This window comes from Haemorhous mexicanus, chromosome Z (genome assembly GCF_027477595.1).
Source record: "Haemorhous mexicanus isolate bHaeMex1 chromosome Z, bHaeMex1.pri, whole genome shotgun sequence".
NCBI classification, from domain to species: domain Eukaryota; kingdom Metazoa; phylum Chordata; class Aves; order Passeriformes; family Fringillidae; genus Haemorhous; species Haemorhous mexicanus.
The window spans coordinates 34149875-34177112 of record NC_082381.1 but is presented as its reverse complement, the minus strand read 5'-3'; the positions used below and the strand labels follow the sequence as shown (position 1 = coordinate 34177112).

Here is a 27238-nt window from a genome sequence, read left to right as displayed (position 1 = left end):
GATTTCTTCTGCAGTAGTTCAGGCCGTTTTGTGTTACTGCCACATGGTCTGTATTCCTCAAATACAGAATTCACTGTTTGAGCGGCATGTTCCAGATTTGTTGTATGCTATACAGTTGGAATTGCTGAATGTAACCAGTCTACCATGGTCTGAACTAAGATACTTTGTACAAATGATCCAACAACCAAATTATTATTTTTAAAGTATTCTTAACATTGTACTTTATATAATGTCCAAATTCACATGGCGATATATTGCTATGTTCCCTTAATGGCTGGAGGTTCTCTGACTTCTTAAGCGTGCTTCACTTTTTACAACAGAAATAGATCTTGCCCTGTGTCCTCATATAGGCTCACAAATGTGGATCTGTGGATTGGCTTCTACTGAAGGGCTGGCCATATTTTTTGCTAAAAACTAGCATTTGTTTTAGTGCGCTTAAGTATCAAGGAGTTCTTTTTATTTCTTAAAAATCACAGAATATATGTGGATTTTTTTTAAAAAAAGTGTGGTCTTTGCATAACATTTCCTGATTTCCTGTTGGGTGAAAGACGGCAAAGCAGTCTTTCATGAAAATTTCTGATGATGTCATAATTGCAAAAAGTAAATACCTTTTTAAAAAAACCAGAAACGTTCATATATATATATATATATATATATATATATATATACATATATATATATATTCTGTTTCATAAACCTCTTTCTTTTTCTCTTTTTGTAGCACTATTTCTTTCCAATGCAGCTTTTTTCACTGCAGCCTTTCATCAGAGTGAACAGTAACACAATCTATAATTTTTTAATTTGCTTTAAAATATGTTTGAAATGTGATAATTTTAATAAATATAATTACCAGTTGTTATAGCAGGATTTGAGGGGTCTTCCTAAATGACGTTTTGAATCATTATTCTAAAAAAATTATTATTACATTCTTGCTTTAATACCACAATTTACTGAAGGCAATGAGTAGCCATTTGGACAAAGAGGAAGGTCAGAGAATGACTTTTGGTTGTGTGGTAGGATTTCAGTAAGCACCCTCTGTTGCACTTTCTCTTTTCACTCTTACAAAATGGTCTTGGCAATTGGAACAAAGCCTTTACATTTGAATGAAAGGTTGTAAAACTATTCAGAGCGACTTGACTGACAAGCAGGTTCTTTGTAATTTTTTTTTCTTTTTTGAAAAAGCTGAGAGAAACATCAAGGAGAGGAATAGGTAGCTTGCTCTGACACCCGCCCAGTGTACATGTATGCTTCCATAATATATATATGCTTATATATGTGTAACACTACTTGATTGAACAGTTCATTTGAGTGTTCAGGGCAAGTTGCATGCAGTGAAGTAGGAATCATGTCTGTATAGATAGGTTTTCCAGCTCTAGGGCTACTATGGTGTTGATTAAATTTTCTGAAATCTTAAGCTAACACTGCAAGTAAGAAAGTTGCATTTAGTGACAGAGATTTATAATATATTTGCTTTTATGGTAAGTTGACAAATACTGCTAAATCTCAAGGTGAAAGGATCAACTTCTCTAGCTTCTGCCTGTAATACCTATTAGGAATTAAATGTGATGCTCTTTGTTTCACTATTTTGTAGTGAAATTGTGCTACATTCAGTTGTATGTCCTTTATGATAAATCTTTGTCAGCAGATCTTCAGAAAAAAAATATCAAACTTTTGGTTTCTTTATCTTCTCGCAGCTTCTGATTCTTCCTAGCCTAAATCTCACTTTTGTGCACAAACACAGCTTGAGGTTTTTGTCTCCAGAGAAACTCCACCAAATAACACTGGAAGGGAAATAACCTCATGAGGATGTTTGAAGCATATGCCAATAGTGGCATGTGAATGCAGTTTTTGCAGTCAAAAGAGCAAACTAAAATCTATTGGTTACTTGGTGTTTTCAAAACACTAGCATTCTAGTTGTTGAGTTGTCTTGTCATGTTAACCAAGAAGCAGATGGCATAACACCACAGAAGTGTACTTTTACTTAAAGAAACTTTAGAGGTTTTGATGTGTTTTCTTTTCCTCTTATTTCCCCAATGGCTTCTTTTTATTGAAGAGTAACATGAGGAGACCTGGTAGCAATTTTATTGCTTTCCCATAACAGTTTGAAATAATAGGTTGGTCTTTGGTTGCCAGTCAAATTTCTACCAGTCAGCTTGATTCTGTTTTTTATCATGTGGCACTGGAATATAAAAAGTATATGTTTGTAGTTTGCCCTCAGAGACTAGCCTTTTTTTTTTCCATGCTTCAATTAGCAAGAGAAGACTAAGCTTCAATTGGTCACAGTTTGGTAAACTCTGAGAGCTTGCTTTCTTCATTCTGATAAAAGAAAGCACCAAGTTTAGGCTGTGTTTCCCAGGAAATTTTGAGGCACATCTGGCCTCTTTAACTGTGTTCACTAGACAGTTTGATTTTGCACACATTTAGTCATTTGCATTATCCATTGAATTAATTCAGAGGTTTTGTTAAACCCATCCCCCCCGCAACACAAGTTCATGCTATTCAAGTGCCACCTTTATTGATGAATTTCAGTGATGCTGAGCTGAACTCTGGTAGAAATGGGTCTGTGGATACCATTGTTGCTTGTTACGTAAGCATAGCCTTCATGATTTTTGCCACTTCCCTCAACCAGTAAGAAGAGTGAAAATCAAACTGTAATCTCCTTTCTCATAGTGCACAGGGCCAAACCAAATTATTTTTGGATTTCCTGTCACCTCCTTGGCTGATTTCTGTGGATGGCTTATGTTAAAAGCAACAATAATGTTTGAATTGGAAGGGTTTGGTCTTTGGGTTTTCATTCTTTGTGGAGAACTGTTTATTTGAGTGTGGTTCGCCACACTACACGGATAGTACTATCAAATCTGTGCTTTATTATAGGCTTGTAGCAGTGAAGTAATGGCAGTATTTGCATGTTTCAGGGTTTCATGTTCTTGCCAATTCTTTCTTTTTGAAGGAGGGAAATGAAACTAGATCTGTATCTCTTCAACAAAAGGTAATAGTTAGAAGCAAATACAATTAGAAATGGACCTTGTTACTTCATTGAACTTTGTTTTGCTGGTAGGAGTTTTGAATCTGATTTAGTAAACATTGAGGCATTTGTTTAGTTAGCTTGACCTGACTACAAGGATCTAATATTCCAGGAGTATTTATGGACATAATTAACATATTTGACATAAAGTTTTGAAAGTTAATTTTTCCTCTGGGTTTAATATGTTGTATTGCGCTGGAGTTCTGGAATTTGAAGGAAAAATACTGCTGCATTTTGAGAACAATGGAGGTGGTTGTTCCACACCCAGTTTTACTGAAAACATAAATTGATATTCTTGTCCACTTGAGCCAGTAGTAAGGTGCAATATTATGTAAAGTGTTACTAGTTGCTGTTTAAGGAGAGGGTTTTGCAAACACATGCCTGCATACATATATATCAATATAGATATTCACATATGTGCTGGAGGGGTGTGTGTGTGTGTATATATATATATATATATATATATATATATATATATATACACACATACATGTACGTACATACACAAGAAAAAAGAGCTGCTACTGTTTTATAAATACAGCAACTGAGTTTTGGCTAATAGTTTTATTTACATTTCATGTCCAGATCTTTTAACAGTCTTTCCTGTGACGCTGCAATGGATGCCAAGCACTGAAGGAGAAAGCTAGCAGCTGTTTTCATTGCAGCATTGGTACATTAGCCTCTGCACTTTATTTTCATTTTATGATCTCCTCCAACCTTTCCTAATCGCCCCCTAAAAAGGCCTTTCCTCTTCCGCCTCTGATTTATCTGTCTGCAGGATTCTGTGTTTTTCTTAGCTTTAAAAATGTAAAATCTGTGAGTTTTTCTTTTTTTCCCTAAAAGCTTAATGCTTTGACTCTTACTCACACTGAGCAAGGGTTTACTGTCCTTTTTCAACTCAAGTAAGTAGTTCCTTGTGCTATGTCTCTGTAATCCCTTACTTGAGATGAGTCCAGGTTGCAGAACAGGACCTACTATGACCAATTATATTATTCTTGTAACAACTTGAGCCACTGCATAATTTATAGGTTTTTTTGCACACCACCTGAGTAGTGTTTTGTTCATTCTTGCGCTTTCCTTCACCATCTCTCTGAAAATAATTGTTTCATGGCTGTATGCTCTTATTGCTGAGATATGACTGAAAACTGCATGCAGTACAGTGAAGCACATTCATTTTCATCTAGTACCCGTTTATTGCCTTGAGCACTGTAAATCTGTCAGCTCTTCACGATGCTTTCACCTCTTTCTTCATTTGCTCCAGCTTCTAGTTTGACAATGTTCCCCTGAGGCAGAATTCTAATCTGCTTCCAATTAGTTGCAAAATGTGACTCAAATTTCCACATTATGGCTGCTGTTTTACTTGCACGAACACATCTAGAAACAAATTAATGCTCTTGAATATTTATTTTTGAGCCTTCACATTTACTCTAGGTGGAAAAGTTGCCAACTACATTCAAACTACATCCAAGATTTATATTTTTTCTCAAAGTCAAATATTTCTTAAAGGTTTCACATGACTCTTACTGCTTAATTTTCACAAACCCTTTTCAACTGGTAAGTAATTATTGAGGGTACATTGTATTGGGATAAATTAAACAAGTTAACAAAGCACATAATTAACATTTAAATATGGATGTGCTGTGTCAGTTCAGGATAAGAGGCAGGGTTTTTTCTGCAGGGTTAGCACTTTTTTTTTGGATCCTTTAAGAAGTTTTTCAGGATGAGTATGCATACCTGACACCTGTCTGGCTGCCACCTCTTATCTGCAACTTCAGAAGTTGTCATTTAGTTGGGGGGGAAGGGACAGAGACTCATTTGATCTCTGGTGAGTGTTAATAGGTACAGCTCATTATAATCTTTTTCTGTGTCCTTTTGTATGGATCTGCTCTTGTGAATGAATCCGATACCTTAAATTAAGAGGGTTTTCCTGTAGTGTTCATTCTCCTGTGAGTAGCTACAGTAGGAATATATTATATTCAGTGGGGAAGAAGTGAAATTTTGAGTGGAAAGTGTGGAAATCAGGACTAAAGCCCTGAGGAGAAGACTGGAATCTAAGGAAAATTGGAACTTCATTCCTTATTCAGGCAATACTAGCATTAGGTGCTCTGTGTCAGTTCTGCCCTATTGCCCATTGAACTCTAATGCCTTATGTCTGTAGTTGCCTACACAGAGAAACACTGAGTATTTAATTCAAATATACCAGTGGCTAAACTTGTAGGTGAAAATCTTTAGTGGAGATTAGCACTCTAAAGCCTGGCAGATTGATGTCAGCAGCCGTAATAGACTTTAAATAGGCTTGCAGAATTTCATTGGAAGTATATTGCTGGAATTGAAATGGCTAAGTACCTGTCATTTCTAAATGAGATTTACACCTGTAAATTTATCTATCCACTTACAGTACTTTACTTATTTAACGTATTAAGTATTAAAAACATAGACATGTTTTTAAAAAAAAAATTTAATTGTCTTTGCTGTCATGCGTTGAGGGGGTAGCCTGCTAATCCTGTGTTGTATAAAGAAACATCTCCATGAAGACAAACATATACATGTTGTGTTCTGGTTTTAATCCCTGAGAATGTATTTTCCAAAAAGAACAAGGACTTAAAAATAGAGGTAAAGGAAACTTATCTCGATGTTATTTTCTCTTGAGTCATCAGTGACTTTTAACAACAAAGATTTAAAAACTAACATGTTACTTCTCTGAAGGTTTCACTTACTCTAGTAGATGCCTGTGATTCACAACATCATTCTATAAAGAAACTATATTTTCAAACATTGTGAAATGCCACAATGGCATTTTTTTTTCTCATACAACATCAAAGTTGAGGTTCAGCTTTGTAACCATGGTGAATCACAGTTCCTGTGATTGTCAGTTGTTGATAAGAAGTACACAGTCAATTAAAATTCGAGTGAAATACATGTGTTTGTAGCTTACAATAACTGACTTTTTAAAGACATGCCAAGGGAATCACCAGGCCAGTCCATAAAAAAACACCCCCACTTATCATCCACACATATGTGTAAGAACATGTAAACATGCAAACACGCCTTATTAATTTTTCAGGCAAAATCACAATGCTTCAGAGAAGCATTAAATGCTTTTGTTGATACCTTATAGTTTTATAAACTCTGAATGAGCTTATTGCCTTTTAACCAGCACTAAATAATAGAAGAACCTGTGAGCCTCCACATTGGACAGCAGCCAAGCAGCCAAAGAAAGAGAGGGAAGGAAAAAAAAAAAGAAGTGAATGGCTTAATTATAGAGCAAATCATTTGTTTACAGATTAAGACCTATTTGGTAGCTAAATCCTATGGACAAGGAGGTGAAAGAATGAGGCACTAAGGTACAGGAAATGAGCTTTATATTTTGTGCCTAAGTCTGCTATTTTTGCCTCCTCCTGAAGCAGAGGAGGCAAGGAAAAAAAATGAATTGTTTAACAGCAAAGACTGCTGAACAAACCACACATATTAAGTACGAACAAAAGAGTGGGAGAAGGGAAGTGTTGGTGCACTTACTTGCTGACAAGAACCTGACAACTGGAGCTGCTTCCAGCTAAGGGGCACCAGTCTGTGGCAAGAGAGCTGCCCTATTTTGTTTTCCATCTGAATGGCGTGGGGGAGAAATGCTTCTGTTAATTTGAGCAAACATAATACATTTTCTTGAACCTCTCTCCCCAATATGCTGTTTGGTTTGCTCACTAGAACTGCCTACCCCCCTTTTTTTCTGTCTTGCTTTTTCTCTTCTCTCCTTTTTAAGAGCAAGTTTTTAAATAGGCCTTTGTTTCAGCATCATAATTAATTAGTTGACAGTTCAAATGATTACGAAGTGGTTGTGGTTCCTGCTTTATTGTTGTACAACATTTTTTTGAAGACCCACTTACTGGTGGCCTGTAAATTTGAAGATATCATTTTCATGAGTCATTGGTTTAAAGATCAAAGCCAAGAAAGCATTATAGCAGAAATGGAGTAACCTCTGCAGTAAATGTTGTTTAAGCTTCTTCAGTTAAAACTCACTTTTCAGTAATTTATAGCCTTTCAAAATTCTTACCTTCTTGAACTTTTTATGATTACTTCTCTTCATCACTGGTGTGAAAATGAATTTACAGAGTTAAAATAAGGAAACTGGTCCACAGGTCATAGAAAATAAAACATTTTATTTTACAGAATATCCCTGCTGTTGGTATTTTGGTCGGCAAAGCCTTCTGAGAAAACAAGTCACGATTATTTGTGTGGAAATAGGTTTTGATTTGATCAGATTATAAACCATCTGAAGAATATGTTTGGCCTATATGAAACAACTATTCCATTTTTTGTCTTCAGTGGCTGTAGTAATTTGCATGGGAAAAAGAATAGATATAGCTGAGTTTGGTAAATTGTGTCTGGTCATCTCTAGTAATAAAATACATTTTTAGTTTGACTTAACTTATAATTAAAAAAATACTTAGAATAAAATGGACATTTTTTTTTTCTTTGGACATTTTTCCTTTTTTTTTTTTCTTGCTAGTGGCAAGTTTGTGTAAAGAAAAAATCAAAAGAGGCATGGGGAGAAAAAAAAAAAAAAAAAAGCTTTTCAGTTCTTATTTGGAATCCAGTATAAGAACAGGAGAGTTTTTAGTGTGTAATTATACTGTGTAATTTTTGTAAAGGGACAAGGAAAAAGTTTATGAGCTTCATGTGTGACCTTTAAGTGCTTGGCAATTCTGTGCCTTGTTTCTTTACATATTGCTTGATTGAAATTCACTGATGTGGTATAAAATGTTGCGCTTTTCGCATGTATTAACAAATTCAGAGTGTGTTGCCAGTAGTTGTGCTTTTTAAGAATAAATCTCCCTCAAACTAGAGTCTACTAAGTAGCAACCTCCAGGAAAGTATACTTAATAGCATTTCTTGTTTCAGATTTAGTTTCTGTTGCATTTCCTGATCACAAGAATGAGAGATAGTGCAAGGAAAAGTGCTCCTAGCTGAATTCCCTACTAACAGGCCACTTCACCCATCCCATTTTTAGGCATAGAAGCTGATTGCTTTAAAATGAGCAGCAACATGAGCTTTGACATCTCTGCAAGAAGAATGCTGCTCTGGAGGTTATGTAAGAATTGTGTCTTTTATATGCAGTATATTAATTACAAACATATTTGTGTATGTTTACACCCCTTTGGATACTCCCTAGGCTCTGAAATTACTGTGTCTGTGGGAACATTAAACCAGGCTGTTATCTGATATCTGTTTGGTAAAATGAGCATTGACATATTTGAAGTGATTGAAAGCAGTGTTCTTAGTGACTATTAAAGAACTTTACATTATGTGCATGGTACTGTGATTTTGTTCAAACTGTACTTTAAAACCTGTATAATGTGACTGGCAGAACTACAAAACCAGTTTGTAATAAGAAATTTTCTGTAGGAAAATTTAAGGCAAAATGATAGTAATTTTTGCATCTACTTACACATACATGATTTCCTTGTTATTATTGCTTCTAATAGATACACTGTTGGTCTTCAGACTGCAAGTTAAAAATTATAACACTGAGATAGCAAGTGAAGTTTCATAAATTTTCGAAACAAAATTACTCTTTGTGTGTGTGTGTGTGTGTGTGTGTGTGTGTGTGTGTGTGTGTGTGTATGTATGCAAGGCTTAACTACCAGTAGACAAATTCATTCCAGGGTAAGTCTTTAATTTTTGATCAACGTAGTGAAGTAGGACCATATTTTTCTTTATCAGTAGTACCTTACCAAGTGCTTGATAGACTTAATAAACTTGTTTGTATCCTTGGCAGGGTAAAAACAAATGATTAGACAATGTTGCCCCAAAAGTGAGTCTCAGTAAATTCAAAAGGAAATTTGCATTCTAAATCAACAATTAGACAAATAAATCATTTAATCTTAGGATTTGGAGAAATCTGATAGAAATTTGTTTTAATTTTTCTGTTATTGTTGTTCTTGTAGTGGAAGCCAAGGGGCTGGTAAAAAGGAGTTGCTGACACTTTAGCTGATTAGGATAACAATAGCTCTGGATAAGATTTGTGGTGTCATAAGAGCTCATCTTTCTTATAATTATGTTTATCAACTTTTAATTCTTTCTGCAAGAGCCATGCTAATACAATATTGCTTTCAAAATTGAATAGGCAGTGAGTGGTGTAATTTGCACTATCAGATTTCAATATTTTGTAGGGAACAAACCTATGCTAAGTTTAAGTGTAGAGGTCAGAGCAGAGTTTTCTCTGTCCTGTTTGGCTTGCCATTGTTGCACAATAAGTCACTGTGTTTGCTTTTGTGAATAAAGATCAGCTCCGCAGATGAGGAGTGAAACTTGTTGTTCATTCCTGTATTTTCAGTGTCTTAGAGAAGGTCAGTTGATGTGGAAGCTTCAAGTCAGTATAACAGGTTTGCCAAGTAATTAGGCTAATTTCTTTTAGTCATTACTAAATTTGTAAAGATTTTGCTAACAGACCAGGCTATGAGCAGAGAGGAAATATCACTCAGAGGTCAAATTAATCCTTTTAAATTGTGGCTTTATTTAAAATCAAGCTTGCAGGTCACTTTAGAGTTGAATTACTGCATTTGTTGGTTTGGAGTGAGAGCAAAGCATCACTACATGTCTTTAGAATAGGAAAACATATTTCCTTTGGTTTGGTCTAGGTTAGGCTGCACTTAGAGGAACAGTATATCCAAGACTAACTCCTCTTACAGAAGTTCTTCAGTCTGTGGAAGTGGGTTATGGTAAATCTTGTTTTCCTCACTTCTAGACACAAAAGGTCGTGGTTTTGCTCAGTTCTCCCACAAAAGGTTTTGCACAGTGCTCATGTAAGAGTGTCTGCACTGGTCTTGGCTGTACCTTAGTCTTTGCATCTGGATAAGCAGTGAAGCTGTATCTGTGGCATGGGTAGAAATGTAGCAATGCCAGGACAAAACTGGAAGCTGATGATCAGAGCCTGCAGGTATCAATGGAACAGTTTTGTTAGATTTCTGAAAATGAAACTTGAGCTGTAATCCCAGGTGGGGTTCTAACAACATCTTCCCAGAATACAAGCAATACATATCTCTGAGGAGCATTTCTACAGGATGGGTCATTCCCTAGCCTGCTTCAAGAAAATGTTCAGGTGATCCACAATAGTGTGCTTTTTCTAATCTAGTGTCCACATAGACTGGGGTGAAAGGGGAGAGTACACAGACAGTGAAGGGAAAGGCAGTGATCTCCAGAATAGGTGTTGTGGAGCTGGTGATGAGTACCTAGCTTTGACCCTCACTACTAGTTTTGTTTTACCTCAGTTGTTAAAGGATATGTGACTGCAACCTGAATCTATTGAGGTTTTTTTGGCATTTAGACAGAGGTTTGCAATCTCCTGGATAAACAGAAATTTACTAAAAAATAAGCATTATATTGCATGCTTTCTTCATGAAAGGCGTCACTACATTATGTATAATTCTTTCTCCTCTTTCCCTCAAGATGAATGATTATTTGGACATTTTCTTGAATTTGTGAGATACTTTTGTTCCTTGCACATTGTAGTGCCTTTTAATATTTTTTCCCATCTTATTCTACATTCAGTGTTAGAAGAAGGGGTGGACTGTAAGGAGGAAAGTTTCCTCAAGACTCCCCTGTTCATTTGACAGGTTGTATATGAAGTCAAGTTTCTGGTTCCATGTTGTACTCTGTCTCCCCTGTTGTTTCTATGAACTCATCAGCTAGTTACTGAGAAGAGAAAACTATTTCCAAATTAATAGGAAAATGGGTTGTGAAACCACAGAAATGTACAGAAGTCTCAAGGGTAAGCTGTGTATCTGGAACACTTTGTCAGGGCTTTCCTTTTTTAAAAGCTTTCATTAACCTGCAGGGACAAAGCTTGTAGAAACCTAATTGCTGAAATCTCCATCTCTATTTGCTGTCCTGCTTTGGAACTCTCCATTTCTTTAGCATCATCTCTTTAGTAACATTTGAAATTCTTATCTGGCTGGCTAGGTGCTCTGGATATAATTGGGAAGAATATCATGGCGAGAAGGACAGATTTTTTAGGCATAATGGTTGGAGCTGAAACTGAGTCACTTGATATAAATGAAGCACGTAGATAAAAATTCACACTTAAGTTCTTCAGGGGAAGCTTTTTTTTTTTTTTTTTTTTTTTTTTTGTCGTGGGGTGCAGGGAGATTGAACATCTGGTCATGAGGCATTTTGGATTTGTTTGTTTGTTGTTTGGTTTTTTGTTGGTGCTTTGGTTTTTGTTGTTTTGGTTTTGTTCTGTTTTTGTTTTCTGGCCGCTGTTTTCATACCACCAGCCTGGAAAACATTTGCAGTAGCTGACTGGAGATAGGAACATCCTCATCTTTATGTTTAACAGTCTGTTGCTCCTTCATTGGTCTGTCGATTGTATTGTGTACCCAATGAATTAATTTATGATAGCCTATGGAAATAGGTAAGCATACAGTTACTAGCACAAGGAACTTCAGGCTCCAGGTGTGACATTCTTTTCCTCTGCATTTAATACATGTTGGGTAGCTTTCCATAAGGTATTCAGTGATGAGGAAATTTTAAAAAATCACCTCTTTGTAAAGGAATAGGAAGCAAGTGAGTGTGAGCTTTTGGCAAGGGAAAGACAGTCTCTCTACTGACTGTGTTGCCCATCTTGTGGCACAAAAGTGACTCTTGCCTTATTTCTCTGTGTGGTCTAGGCCACAATAGTATCAATAGATACTATTGATGGTGCTGTGTTTAATGCTAAAATGTAGCTTCTCAGTAACGATTATAAATCAACAAACATTTGTAAGTTCCTTCCTGTTAGATGTGTTTTCACAGTGCAGAAAAGGCTATGGCACTAATTGCTGAAGAGTTAGGGTTTTTTTTTCAGTATGGCAGCATTTCCATATAGAAATGCTCACTAATGTGAGTAGTTACTTGGATTTCAAGCTACTTCCATCAAGAGAAGCCTAAGAAACACAAGAGATGTATAATGACTGTGTAAGTACCGAGGGCTGAAATCGAAATATTATCTTTCTTTCCTGGTTACAGTTAACCTCTGTTTGAACTCTTAACTACTCAAACTGGCAGCAGCCTCATTTCTTCCAGAGCTTCCTCATCCAAATTTGTACATACAGATAGTTGGGAATTACGAAGATGATGACAGATGCCATTTACAGGGCAGTGGAGGGGTAGCTTGACTGACCTGATCTAAGAAATACGCTTTAAGTAGTTGTAGAGACAAAGGTAATTAATGTGTGAGGCAAGCAAGCCTAGTAATGACAGTAGCTTCCAGACGGTTCTCCATTGTCCAGCCTAATTAAAGATCCAGAACGTTGTTTTATACGCCATGTATTGTGCTGAGAGCCACAGTTACTTCCAAAAAAACTAAGTTTAAAGTAGTCTGCATAATTGCAGGAAAGATTTTCGTGGGATGGGTGTGGCTGCGAATCTTGAGCGTAGTGAAAGGGAGGCTGTCTCTGGTTTGCCTGCAAAATCTGTGATTAATCTAGGGGATAATAATATAGCCTTTGATTATCAGTTTCAAAGTACGGTGACATACTGTTTGTTCCCAAGCTGTTAGCTTTCTGAAAAGTCACTGCATCTCAGTTAATTAATGATGTTTATAGGATCAGCATGTTGTTCAATAAGCAAATCCTTCACATTAATTAAAATGTGAGTGTTATAATCTTAAAATGCGGTTATCTGACCTTTTGAAAGAACGGCTTGTGTGCTACTCTGTGCCACTGTTATATTGAATTAGAAATCAAAATCTAATAATGAGTATGTTTTCTCTCTAGTGAAACTAAACGTGTGTCACTGCTGTTACAGTCAAGGGTGTTATCAGTATTAAAATTTAAACACCACCTCCTCCTCAGTGTGATGACCCACCCTTAAGGGGAAGATGGGTCATCACATTCACGCATCACTGCTGAATAAAGTTGGTTTTGATTGTAACTTTACAGATTAGCAGTTCCTTAGTTCCCAGATTGCTCTCCAAAGCACAGGGGTAGCCTAAAATGGCTGCAGATTATGATGTATGACTGCTCTTGTGAAGCTGCAGCTGTGAATCTCAAAGAGGATGTAACCATGCAGAATCGCTCTTTTAGATGGTCATTAGCGCTGCATAAGTACAAGCCTCTTTTTCAGACAGCATTTATTCTTCACGGTTCTTCTACTAGTATGTGATGGCAATGTCATTTGCCAAGCATTGAATAACAATGAATGTTTTATTGAAGTACAGTATTCTGAACCAGTGCTTTTTTTAAGCCGTTTAAGTGCTTAATTTTCGTTTGACTGCTCCTTTTCATGCAAATGTGAGTGTAGCAGAAAAATCCAATACATCCTTCTCTCTTGTGCTTGTGTGATGTATTGGACTAAGCTGAAGGCTTGTGTGAGGCAAAAGGAAACACAGTATTATTTACCAGTTATCCAGTGGCATCCTATCCTATTCCAGTTTTAGTTGTCTTTATTTTGTTTAGAACAAACACGTCCAAAGGACCAAGCCAAACAAAAAACACCCGGAAATTTTCTGTGTGATACTAAGGAAAAAAACAAGTCAAGAAACAGTCTCTTCCTTGCTTCTAAAATTGCCCTCAAACAGAGGGAAATTAGGTACGATATTCTTTTTTTTTTTTTTTTTTGGAATGAAAAGTGGAATTTGGTCTAAATATTTCTATGCATGGTGATTTCACTCATCTTCCGAGGACTAACTTGCATTTGGAAGCGTTATGACTTTATTTATGAAGGGCAGATTTTTAATGTGGTTAACACCTACAATTTTGGCAAGATTTTTTTTTAACAGGCTAGCACCTCCTTTTGTCATTATGAGGATCTGAGGGAAAGCTCATGTACCCAATGTGCTTTGTCCTTTCGAACATCTGGCGCCTTGTTTTGATTTGTGAGCTATCTTGAAAATCTGGCATCGGTTCTGGGGTTTAAGTTCTAATTAAATAAAGTACGCGGTCTGGCCATAAGCTTTGCAATACACTGAGGAAAGGAAGAAGGGGGAAAAAAAGCTATCTTCATTTTATAGTCAGTGGAATTCAGATGGCGAGATCATAGAGTTATTGAGAATGGTCAACATATTTTGATACTGAATATTTCCTTCAAAAGTGGCTTTTAGTGCCTACATACAGACTAAATCACATGTGTCCGTGATCTCAGAATTCCTAGGTTTTAAGACCACAAGGCAAGTTTTGACATTATATCATGAAAATTAACTGTGCCATGCTATAGTGCAATACATGATTGTATCCTTTCCTCTATTATCATCAGACTCTTTACAGTGATTTGGGAATACAAAATAATTTTCAGTTGTTTCGGGGCAGAACAACAGATACTTTGTTTGTTTGTTCTATGGAGCAGTAAACAAATATAAGAATTCAAGTGATGTGACACTAATTTTAATAAAACAAATGATCATTCTCTTCTAATTATAAACAATAAAGAAAGCAAGAGGTCAGTGTTCAGGAAATACTCAAATTAATCCAGTCTAAGGTAGCTTAAATATTTCTTTGCTATATAAGAGAGGAGTATTTTCTATATCAAGCTTATTGAAATCAGAGAAGGTTGTGTTTATCCAGTTCTTTTTGCTATTTTTTCCTCTATAGAAAAATTAGGTTGAAATATCAGAATGTGTATGAAGTTCTTTGTTTGTACTCAAAGGTCCACTAATTCTACCTCTGTATCTTGGGTTTATGATTTTTCCAGTGTCTGTATGTGTGTGCCTTCTTTCTCTCTCCTTAAACAAGCAATGCATCTTTAGGTATCTTTGATCTAGTCTTTTCTGGTTGGCCATTAGTCATATTGATCCTCCAGTGATAAAGGAAGCTTTGTTCTCAATGCCGTTTTAACAGTTCAGCATCAAGGTCTGTCACAGAAACACTGTTGACATCAAAGAATTCACAAAAACGTGTAATTTTGCAAAAATACAAACTCAGTTATATGTTGCATTTTGTATTTGAGATAGGGAAAGGAAAACTGAGCAGGTTGGATTTAATGTCCAAGAGGGGGGAAATTCCAGAAGCAAATAGAAAACGAAGCAGCTCCCTCAAAACTGAAGAATAAACATGTCCTTAATTTCAGTACCTGAACGTAGTATTTGAATTACTTTACTCACAGGTAGGATTTGAACTAAAATGCTGTTTACACACATACTGAGAAGTGTTGCCAACCTGCTCACTTTTTATATTCCTGCTTTAATCCATTCAATCCAACCAGGAGTCAGTCCAATGAGAAGGAAAGGCAGCAGAGGTGTAATAAACACTGATTTAATTTTTACAGCACAGTACATTATAGAACTATAAAATTGTGTGATTAGCCAACTCATTAACACTATCTTAAAGCAAATAAATGTTTAGAGCTTGACACAGTTAGTGCTGAAAACCTTTCTAATAGTAAATTTCAAAAGTAACCAGTGTTGTTTGGAATAAAGATTGTGTTTCTGTGCATCATCAGGAGCTCTGTATTAGGGCTGTCATCCAATTATTCCATTCTAATGCATTCCCTGCTTTACAGCATTCCTGTCTATACTGTTTTGACACTTCCTTGAGAGTTGTGCTGTGTAGAACCTGCAGAGCACTTTGTACAGGACTGCCACAAAAATAACTTAATTGATTTAAGTACTGCCCTCCACTTTATAAAAGGGCTTCGTTTCACTTACTCTTTTGTCCTGCATTTATTATTAATGACTCAGGCAGCATAGTTTGAGCCAATATAAGAGCCATTGTGGTCACCTAAAGTCTGTTTTTCTGGTAGAACCCCGTTGATCCACCTGCTGTGTTAGTTGTTTATGCTCTTAACATTTTCAGATTAGATTTAAGAGATCTAATCTGAAAATTCCCATATTTTTGTACAAAGACTGCTCATGAAGTTCTTTCTAAAAATGATGTATATTAGCTGGAAATTTAGACAGTCTTGGCCCCTTTTGGAAGAGTCTAAAAATAGATAAATATTGTCTTTTTAATTTGCTGGATATGGGCAGGCCACTCATGTGAAACTAAACTCATGTCACTTGGTGAATTAACTTCAACATTTGGTAGTGGTTTATATTAGTTCATCATTCAAATTTTAAGACAATATATAAGAACACCTGGAAAACAAATTTCCTGTCTCAGCCAGCTTAACAAAAACATGACCTCTTAATAAATTTAACTTCTTTGAATCAGGGTGGTTTTTTTTTGGTTTTTTGTTTTTTTGTTTTTTTTTTTTTTTTTTTTGTTTTGTTTTTTTTTTTTTTGTCATTAGCAGTTATGCAATTGTTGAAACACTTTCTTGTTTTAATGCTGTACTTACAAAGTTACTGCTTTGGAAGAGGCCTGCCTGATGAGTATTTCCTCAGGTTAGCTTTTAAGCAATGGAATTGCAAGATCACATCATAACATGACAGAAAGAGGGAGCACACTGAAATTAAAATCTTAGGAGGTTTTAGGGTGAAATTCATACTATGGTGTTCTTTTCTCGGTATTTTCAGAGATAATTTTTTAAAACCTATATACTCCAAAACCACATCTAGGACAAGATAAAATATATTTCATATAGAAATACAGATTAAATTGTGTCAGCCATTAAGCTATAGGTGATCTATCAGACACTTAAAGGGCCCGTTGTGTTTGAGACATTGCTTTTGCTATCGGAAAATAAGTATAAACCGGAGTGAACAGGGGGACTCTCTCAGAATGGATTAAGCTATGCGATTAAGCTCACTGATGCTTAATCAAGTGAGTTTAGGATGTTATATTTCTCTGGCACAGTTGCCATCTGCATGTGCTCACAGAATGATTGTGGGAGAGAGTTCTGTGCCCTTTGGTGTAAGGCTCTCATGGGGGCTGTTGTTCCACCTCTGCAGAAGGTGATTTCAAACTGAGCTGTCACTGCCACGCTTTCTCATGGACCTTGTGCAATGAACTGACACTTCAAGATGAATACCACCAAAAATATGAGATGACTGGTAGGATTTAGGTCAGATTCTATAAGATGCAAGACTGTACCTTTAGTTAAAATTGTAGTTACAGATGCCCCTGGAGCAGTAAAACTGTGGAAACCAGTATTGCCTTGGCTGCCTGAACAAACAGTCTGGAACCGATACCTCCTTAGTTCAGCTGTTTACCAAAGGAGGAGTTCCACAATATCAATCTGTTTGCTTTACATACTTGGTGCCTTTATGTCCTTCTTTGAGTAGTTAAGACCCTCTTAACTGTGTCAATTTGACTAAGAGTATGCCATCCTGAGGTAGGATATGAGATGTGGGCTACTTAATGTAAGAAACATGAAGTGAATGATTGTCTGGAAGACCACAGCAAACTGGGAACTTTTAAAACTGGTTCATGTCAGAACAGAAAATATATTCTGGAGCTGTGCCTAAAGCTACTGGCTCTGGGACAGTGAAGAGTCTAAAAGGTTCCTGCTTCTTGCTCCCTCTTTGCTCAGAGGTTAATTACTGGCAGTAACTGAGATAGCTTTTATAAAGGTAGCTCTGGAAAATCCCCACAAATAAATTCTCTCTTCCCTTAAGTACACAGTATTGGCAGGATCAGATTCAGGTTGTTTGCAGCCATGCTGTGAAACCTCTCTATATTTAGACCCTTGAGTAGAGTCCAGAGAGGGAGGGCAGTGAAGGGACTAAACCATCCAGCTAAAACTGCTATATTTAAAATGTCAGCAGCAAGTTGTTTGAGGTCCATCTTTATAGGTAAGTTTACTTTTGTACAGAGGAATAACTGTTCCCTTTGGAGTTACATTCTTGGCTTGTTTCCATTCATTTATATGCAAGAAGAGTAAACCTCTAGTCAACCACACTCCATAGAAGTCAATAAGAAGGGCATAATTGTGGATTTTTTTCCCCCCACATATTTGAAGGCGCACATAAACCTGAAAATGAGTTGGTAGTATTTCTACCTCAGGTTTTCAAAATCATTAGTAATACAGAAAAATGCATGCCTTGAAGTCTGGAAAATACATATATAATGGTAAATAGATCTGGTTTTGAGGATGAGAAAAGTCATCAAACACTTCTGTGTACAGATGTTAATTTCCGAATATCTGAATAATAGTTGCAGGATTGATACATTCAGGAAAGCAATGCACAGAACTTGTCGCCTTTGTCCACCAAATAGAGCTTTTCCAGCCTTTCACAACTTCACATATGTTAATGAAAAACATTTTCTGAGAAATTGGCAGCTTCATGCTAATGCCAGCTTTTTTCATGGACCAGTTCAAGGCAGAGCAAAGGGAAAAATGCCTTGTTTTAGTACGTGAATTACTCTGACAAGCTTTCACATCGCCCCTCCTCTTATTAATATTCTTTTTGATGTGAGCTTGTAAAACAGAGGATTGGCTGTTAATCTCTGGGATCTCAAGGGCTTTTGGCAGTGGCCCATAATTGATGTGTTCACATGGCTGTTGTCTGACTACTAATGATTAGACAGCAGTGTTATCTCCCAGCTAAATCAGTGTTGCTTATAAATCACACTTGATAAAGTGCAGCTTCATTTCTTCAAAGGGTCTGTACATGTCTATATAGTTTGATACAACTGCCAGAGCCATTTCATGACAGCTTAGATTAGGTTTATTTTTATGAGAAAGATATTTGAATTTCTACCAAGTGTTCAAAAATGTTTCTTTCTATTTGTCTTTGTTTTAAGCTTGTTATGCAGTGGGTAGAATAGAAGGGATATGCACAGTTAGGGCAGATCATCCTAGAAGGTGCAAATAACTGGAGAAAATAACACATGAAAAGCTGAATACTTGCACTGTCAATTTCTTTTGCTTTATTTAAACAGAAAAGGAGCTTTGTTTGTAGTATGTGTTGATCATGCTGGTACACTATAGAAAGAGTCTATGAGAGTATAAGAAAAGACATAGGCAAACACAAGGGATTTCAACAATGGCGTCTGGGATTTTCTGGAAGAAATTGGGTCCTTTGCATGCCTCTCTTTTATTTCAGCAGGACAAGAATGAAAAATCCTTACTCAAAGTCTTAAAATACAAACTTCTGTCTGTGTTTGGCCTCCTAGAAAGCAAGCTAATGAGGATCTTGAGGTACTAAGGCAAAATCAACAGGTAAAAATGTTGTTGAGAAGGAGACATGCAAACAGAGATCTCAAGGTGACCTGAATTCTGAGCCACTGAAAAGACAAGATTTGTCTTTTTGGTAACCTCTAATCAGATAACCTGGGTGCTGATAGTGTAGATGCTCTCATGAAAATGAACTAAGAGAACACTAAATCTGTGTTTCTCTTCTTGCCCAAACTGAATGGCCTCAGAGTTGAGGCAAGGAGGTAAGCAAATTTTGAAAGTAATAATATTGTCTTCTTCTTTACATAAAATTAAGACACAATATCCTACACTTGGTGGTGTTTGTAGTAAAAAACCCTAACTGATATGGCTCCTACAACATATCAAAAAGTATAAGGAGACCTCTGAGGCAATAGCAGAAGAATATATTTGTCAGAGACTCACATGCCTTGTCTAAAAAGCCTAAGGGGTTTTTAAATTAAAAATTTTAGGGTCCGTAGACACCAATAAATATGGGGCCATTAAGTCAAATGGTCAATTTTTGTAACATTCTAGAAATGCCATCCATAAGAATGTTGGCAGGCCCATTAAAGCTTTTGGTATACATAGGTCACCAAGGAACTTCAGTTATTTCATGGAGGATTACAGAAGGTCCTTCATAACCTTTTGGAAGAGAAATGATTAATTTAGAGAATTTTTCTTAACAAAAAATTATTGAATTCAGGAAGGAATTGCCTCAGTCATAATGTGTGCGACTTCACACTTGCAAATTGAGTGGTCAGCAAGTGGGTAAAGGGCAACAGTGGCTATTGACATGCAGAAAGTCAAAAAAAAGTACAAATAAGCCACTTTATTATATATTGTACTGGAGCCCTGGAAAAACTCATAAAGTTTTATTAAATGTCTTCTGTATTCTGGAATGGCTGAAATGGCAGCTCTTCCACCAGACTCTGGTCACATCATCAGGCAACTGAAATCATCAGTGGAGAACTTCTGCTTTGGAATCATAGGTCATTATTTGTTTGGACATTAAGAATGAGAATTTGCAGTGGAGCAGTTAAATGATGATGCCATCAAGTTAAACATTATATTCTTATATACAACTGAGAATGAGAAAATTTTCCTTGGGCTCTTCTAGTCTTGATTTGCCATAGAGCAACCATGCTTCCTTTCTCAAGTTGAAGTCTTTCATGTATCAGAAATAAACATAGGAAAACTGAGGGTAATATTTATTTATAATGCTATGAGACCTATTAAGCAAATACCTTATCTATTTTCAGGCTCAGAACCCTGAAAGATTGATTGAGCAGAAACTTCAGAATAAAAATAAGTGATTGCTATTGTTAAAATGAAAAGAATCTAAAAGCTCATGTAGCTTCATTAAGCAGTGTCTAACCTTCACCATCCAGTGGACATGTCTTGTTTTTTACCATATTCAGTTGCATGACACTGACAGATACTGGACATCATCGCGCAGTTTCTGTCTAGCCCCAGACAATACAGAGCAATTTCTTCCTTTACTATTCCAAATAAATTCCTTTCTTGGTTGTGGCATAGTGTACCTCTCTACACAGGATAGATATCTTGAGTGAATTTTAGCACTTGTTGTTTTTGTATTAAAGCTTAGTGTATGCAAAGCTTAGAGGCTGACTGAAAAGTTTGGAAGTACAGGCTGACAGGAGAAATCAAGATTCAATGCATTAAGGTGTTCTAGAGACAATTATCTCAGCAGTGTGATTTACATAGGCTGAATGAGGAGAAATGTCTCTACAAGAAATTTGCAGGTGGTTATCTGGGCATCCTCCCAGAACTCTGCCAAGCATTAGAGTTGACATGCGATTTTTCACAGACTCAGCCTTGGCAAAAGGCTATCACTGGCAGCTGTCAAATGCTAATCTCTCTCATAGTAAAATGGGTGAATGGCTTGGGAAATCCCACTCATCGGAGCTAGAATAGGAGATCCAAGGGAGGACAATGAAATTTCCCAGTCTGTTGTTCATCACTGTTGTGCTGCATTAGACCAGACCCTGCTCAGAACTTTTCATCATAGTCTTCATTAATACTATTCTAAAAATAAAATAGTAGCATTATCATGTCTGTGGAAGTGCTGCAAATCCATAATGTCACATAAAGCCTGAGGAGGTCTGGGGGTCACCATATAAAATGAACATGCAACTGTAAAAAGACAAGTTTGCAGAGTTTGTGCTGGTTAATGAAGCTGATGGGAGTGATAGAGAATATCTTTGGTACAAGGGGGACTTTTCTGCCTTGTTCCCTCTATTGAAAGCTTAATAGGAGAGTAAATTTTAAGTAGCTTTTTTGGTTTTTTTTTTTGTTTGTTTGTTTGGTTTGGTTTTTTGGTTTGTTTTTTTTTTGTTCTTTTTTGTTTGTTTGGTTGGTTGGTTTTTTGCCTAATAGCAACTGTTCAGAATATTGAAATTCCAGATGTGAGTGATTTGCGGCTTTACTAGGAAAAAAAGTGACAGTTCTACTAATGTCTTTTTGCACTCTCCAATTACTCAGCTGATTGAAATGGAGAAGTTAATTTTAAGAGTGGGAAATACTTGGAAACTGCAAGTAGATGCTACTTGTGTTACTCAGTTCAACACAATAATGCATCAGGTTTCTTGCTTGCAGTACAATATTTGTAAAGCACAAATATTTTTTAAGAAAAAATATTGCTCTCAAACAAAGGTTTCAAAGTGTGATATTTGGATGAAATTTAGGCAGTTTGAATCACCTTTGTCATTCTTTTATATTTAAGCTCTTGTGATTCTCAACTAAGTTCACCAAAACAAGTAATTTTCTTAGTACCTCTGAACTTCCTGAGCTTTGAATGTAAGCTTTGTAATAGACATGTCTTTCCTATGGCAGAAATTCCTTTCTACATCCATGTCTTACAGTATTTCTTTTTTTTCTGTGCTGTCCATTATGACACTGACCTTTTTTCCCCCCAACAATTTGATTCAGAAAATTTGAAGAAAACAAAATATCAGTTGTGTTAAGCATGATGTCACAATGCTTCTGAGTTGGCCTCTGATATGATTTACAGGCAAGAAATACTGAACTGAAATTTCTTGCCTGTAAATGTATGATTTACAGGCAAGAAATACTGAACTGAGACGAAATGGAGATTCTTCACAGTGGTAATTCCTGTTACATGGTAGAATATGATGGAATAGCTTTCAGTTTTGAATATGTAAATTCTCTGGGGCAAGGTCTGTAGCATGAGGAGAGTTATCTGGAAGTGCAGACATACTTTTGAGCACACAGGCATTTTTCTCATGTCACATTCTCCCATATTTGTTCTCTTCCAAAGTTGTTAGGTTAATTTCATTAAAATTTCTTCTGATTTGTAATGCTGTGCATGAGATTACAATGAGGTCTTCTGGGATAACTTGCCTTAGAAAATTAAGAAAGAGGCAAGTATACCTTATGTATAAACAAGTTTGTCTCCTTTTCACCTTAAAATCTAAAGAAAGAAATTTGTTGGATTCAAAACTTCCAGATAAGGCTGAATTCCTTTATTTCCTGTTTTCCTTTCCAGACATAGTGATTCTGTGATGTATTAATTCATAACTCTAAAGAAATTCTTGATGTAATTTTCAAGGCTGGAAGTTTCTGAGTCTTATCTGTCGTTATGTTGCTTTCTTCTAGAAGGAGGATTTAGGTTTGCAAAAGGGCCAAGCTTGGTTTTTTAGTTAGATCCTATAATAGGATTCAGATCTTCCTTTCATATTCTTTCTATTAGGGCAAACATTCCCACTGGGAATGCTTACAGTAGATTTTTCTTTTTTTCATTATTTAAGAAGTGGTGCTTTCTGGGAAGACATGTACCTAGCCTGAAACCTGCTCCTCTGCTTTACTCCTGCCTGTGTTGGTGGATGGATTAAATGGCTTTTTTGGCATGTACATTTCAAAATCAGCTGGTGGATGACACTGAGTACTGTATAACCTACTTTGGTCTTAGATGGGTAGACTATGTTATCGTTGAGATATATCTTCAACGACACACCTTCATTAAATCAAGAAGGTGAGTTTTGATACACAGAACTTGATTCCAGCATGTAAAGTGCCTGAATAACTGAATGGCAACCTTGCTTTTTAGAAAGTCTTGCCTATTTCTTGTCAATACGATATTTCCGTTGTCTTCCATATGTGCTTCCTCCCACTGATGGATATTATGCAGCCACCAAAACAGACTTTTCTTTTCCTTTTCTTCTTCTCTTTTTTTTTTTTTTTTTTTTTTTTTTTTTTTTTTTTGGTAAATATTCAGATAAAGGATTGCTCCAAGGAGCAGTGACTACATTGCTTGGCCGGCAGTCTTCATTTTCTGTGAGTTTTCTGCTACTAAGCATCATAGCTCCCTGATACGATCAAATACTTGGCAGTGGAAAGCTGCCATGAATAACACTGCAGCTTTGTAGCCTTTGTCACCAATCAGCTCTCAAAAGCTCTTGGAATTAGGTGAAGAAAATATTGCTTGAATATTTCTGTCTTTCTGTACTCCTTAGATTGTGTGTCTAAAGAGAGCATCTATGTAAATAGCCTTCTTCAGATTCAGATTTTCAATCTCATATTGGAATCTCTTGTGTGATAAACAGCAAGGCTACTGCTCAGTATGCGCCAACACCTGGGAATAATAACGAAAAAATAACAGTGAGAAACTGCAGAGCATCTGTTCTTGACATTAACTTTCCTCAGTTTGACAGACTGCCACCACCAGATGTTAGTCTTATGTGCCTTTTTTTCCACTGGAGATGGCCGCCTTCCTGCCTCTCTTTGCCTCTAATAGCTTACATCAGTGCCCTTTGGAGAATTCATGAAAACACTTGTGTCACCACAATGATCTCTAAGAACCACCACTTTTCAATGCTGTTATGATTATCAAACAAGATGGGATAATTTTAAAACATGGAATTCTGGAGCAATGTTTAAACTTATTGGTTTTTTTGTTGTGGCTAAGGTCATACTTGTGCTATGAACATGTATCTCAGAGACAGTAAGTGTCCACTTATTTCTCAGCCAGAGGTGTTTAGTGTTTTAATTCACAGAGAAACAGTCCCATTTAGGGCAGTCACGCCTATTTGGCCTTGTCCTGAGTGAATGTTTCTAGTGGAAAACATGAACATTTATTAGCAGGTCTAAATAAACCAGAACTGAGCACAAATATTTGTAACAAAGAACTTAATAGGATACACTGTCAGATCCATGCTTTTGTTAGCTCCCCCTCACTGTTTATAACAGTCAAAAACGGAAAACACATCTGTCAATTTAGCCTACATTCATTTAAAACATTGGCTAGTTTAGTATGACCACAGAAAACACTTAGGAATTTTCTTCCTCTGGTTTTGTGATAACTCCATTTTATATAAGAATGATGTTGCGTGTGTGGTAGGAGGTTTTGCACAGCTTTACAGAACACCATGTAAATTATCAAACAGGCTATTCATCAGCATTTTTTGGGTTTATAATGGGATGCGGTTTAGCTTTTCCTAAGTGCTAGGCTCCATTTACCTGCCAGTTACTGAGCCCAGTTCTCTTCTGGTTTGAAGTAAGCTGTGTTAAGAGCTCCTAAATGATGCAGGGGTACACACTGACCCGGATTCACTGACAGAGCACCGTTACACAGCCAGTGCCAGAGCGCAGGGCTCCATGCCATCCAAACATGTGCCTCCCCTTGGCATCAGGCAGCAGGAGCTGCAGAATGCAGGATCAGTGTCTCCCCACACACAGCATCCACAGTTGTGGTTTTGTGTGATGTGTGCTATTAGGTACTGCAAGTAACAGCTGCTGCTGGGGTCAGTTGATATTTGACTTTCCTGTGTGCATTCAAGTCTGCTCTGCAAAGCTTTCTGCCTGTGCTTTAACTTTGCTACTCTCTTGGCATAATGAGAAGAATAAAGATATAATTGCTTGAGTGCATTGTTCTATGCCGCAGGAACTCTGCTTTAACCAGTAGAATTTTGATGGCATTAGTAGGTTTTTACTCCTTAGGGATGCTTTCAGTATTTATGTTTTGCTTTGATTGTGGTGTTGTGGGTTTTTGTGGTTGTTTGTTTGTCTTTTTAGAGTTTGTTTGTTTTTATTGTTTTGTTTGTTTGTTCTGGGTTTTGTTTGGTTTATTTGGTTTGTTTGTTTGGTTTTTTACTTACCTCTAACCTGAAGATTTCATTCTCAATAAAAAGAATCCCCTCTAAATGAGGAATACTTTGGAGAAGACTGTGGTTATAGGTCCTTCCCCTCTCCTGCTTAATTCTAATGCGATTGAGATCAGAATCTAGGCTGGTCATACAAAGATCATGCAAAACATTTTTATAAACCTATTGAGAATTATTTAGCATGCATAAGGTTTGCACACATGATTAAAAGCTTTGGTGCTTAGTTTGTTTCTATGAATAATGGTAAAAAACCCAGACTTGTTACAAAGGCCAATGGTAACAATTGTTACAATTTTTAAAAAGTTCTTCCTAATTTGTCATTTTATATTTTCATTATGAAAAGTGTCCATCTGATGAAGTGGGCTGATACATGTGTAATACCTTTTTGGCTGTCCTTTTCTTTGTACCCCCTTTTTGCTTTACAAGAAGTAAAATTAACTTTGATCTGTGTTACCATACGTTTGAGCAAAACCTAGATGATGTACAGTGAGTCATTACGTCTTTTCTGTTGAGTCTTCCTGAGATCCAAAATTAAAACCAGCATAGTCATGAAGATATTTGGTTCTCTATTTCAATGCAGGTAAAAACCAGCTATTTTAAAAAAATCGTTAGGTTGAAGACTGATTTCTTTGCATGGTGTCTGTGATCCAATGGGCCAAATGAACGTGAGTTCCAGGTGATTTAGCTAGTTGACTGGGCACACTCATATCCTTGTCTAGCTGTCTTTTATGGAAGAAGGGACCTTAGAGTGAAATATTGAAAACCCTCAGCCAAACCTTCATACAGAGAATCTGCTCCTCTCATACGGGAGAGATAACTCCTTCAGTTCATATGTTGATATTGTCTCTGTGAATTGTCTTGTGTTCAGACTGATTGTCTGGCAAGATCCATTCTTCTAAATATGAATTTTGGAAACCCTGAGAAATTAGATGGTTTGGCTTGATTCTTAAAAAAGTCCTCTCTGTTTTTCCAAGTAGAAAGATCTAAATGTTATCTGTGAGGTATTAGGTGGGTCATCCTAATTTATTTTAAATTATTGGATGACAAGAGATTGTATTTGCTGCCATATGGATATTAGAATTGTTGCAACTACTAATTTCTCTATGATACAAGTGAAAGAATAGCATTTGTGTCTTTGTACCTGTCTTTATAATTTTCTTCTGTAAATAGAAAATGAAGTTCCCAGTTCACCAAATTAATTTCCATCCACAAATCAGTCTCTGTCAGTGCCAAGAAAAAAGTAAACTTAATCCCTGTTTTAAAAATCCACTATTATTTCATACTAACAGTCTATGAAGACAGGGAATAGTCTAGTAGAAACTTAGCAAGTTGCCTTATTTAGCATGTATGATAGATATTTCTGTACTTAGTTTTTCATGTGCGGCATTTGGGCTAATGCCAAAAAATTTGAACTCATAAGACTGAAATTACCTAAGATACATCAAATCCCTACATAAAGAAATGCAGTCTTGGCAAACTGGACTTTCTACTACTTTTAAAAAAAATTATTTATGTATTTATTTTATATTATTTTATTTTATTTCTATTTTTTTAACTCTCACAGCACCATTATAGTAAGTTTGTCTGTTATTTTCAGGTTGATCCCCTGTTTACAGTGCCTGCACCTCCACCTCCGATTTCCAGCAGTATCACACCTCAGATTCTGCCTTCCTACTTTTCCCCATCTTCATCCAATATTGCAGCACCAGTCGAGCAGCTTTTGGTACGGACACGTTCAGTGGGTGTAAATACTTGCGAGGTTGGAGTAGTAACAGAACCCGAATGCCTTGGACCCTGTGAGCCTGGGACCAGCGTGAACTTGGAAGGAATTGTGTGGCATGAAACTGAAGAAGGTAAATTGTTTTTTCCATTAGGTTTGTCTCTGCGAGGGGGTATGTGCTGTATCTGCCTGGGTGCTAGCTAAAGGCTTGCTAATCTGTTGGGACACCATTATGTGCTGTGACAGTCACAGCTTTACAGTTCAGCTAGTGAGCTTTTATTTAAAAAACAAATGGCAGGTCTTTTTATTATTTAAAGCAGCTGTGTTTTCCAAATGACCTACCATGTAACCCCAGCTAATAATAGA

At 36.5% G+C, this 27238-nt stretch overlaps 1 protein-coding gene across 3 annotated transcripts in view; it reads left to right on the top strand.

Annotated features, from left to right (window-relative positions):
- The window catches only part of ZNF608 (zinc finger protein 608), an 83030-nt gene that overhangs the window by 10270 nt on the left and 45522 nt on the right, over window positions 1–27238 (top strand). For all 3 annotated transcript variants that reach the window (XM_059873947.1, XM_059873948.1, XM_059873949.1), the window contains exon 3: window positions 26750–27005. In XM_059873947.1, the coding sequence (XP_059729930.1) occupies window positions 26750–27005 (256 nt within the window). The remainder of the gene's footprint in view (window positions 1–26749; window positions 27006–27238) is intronic.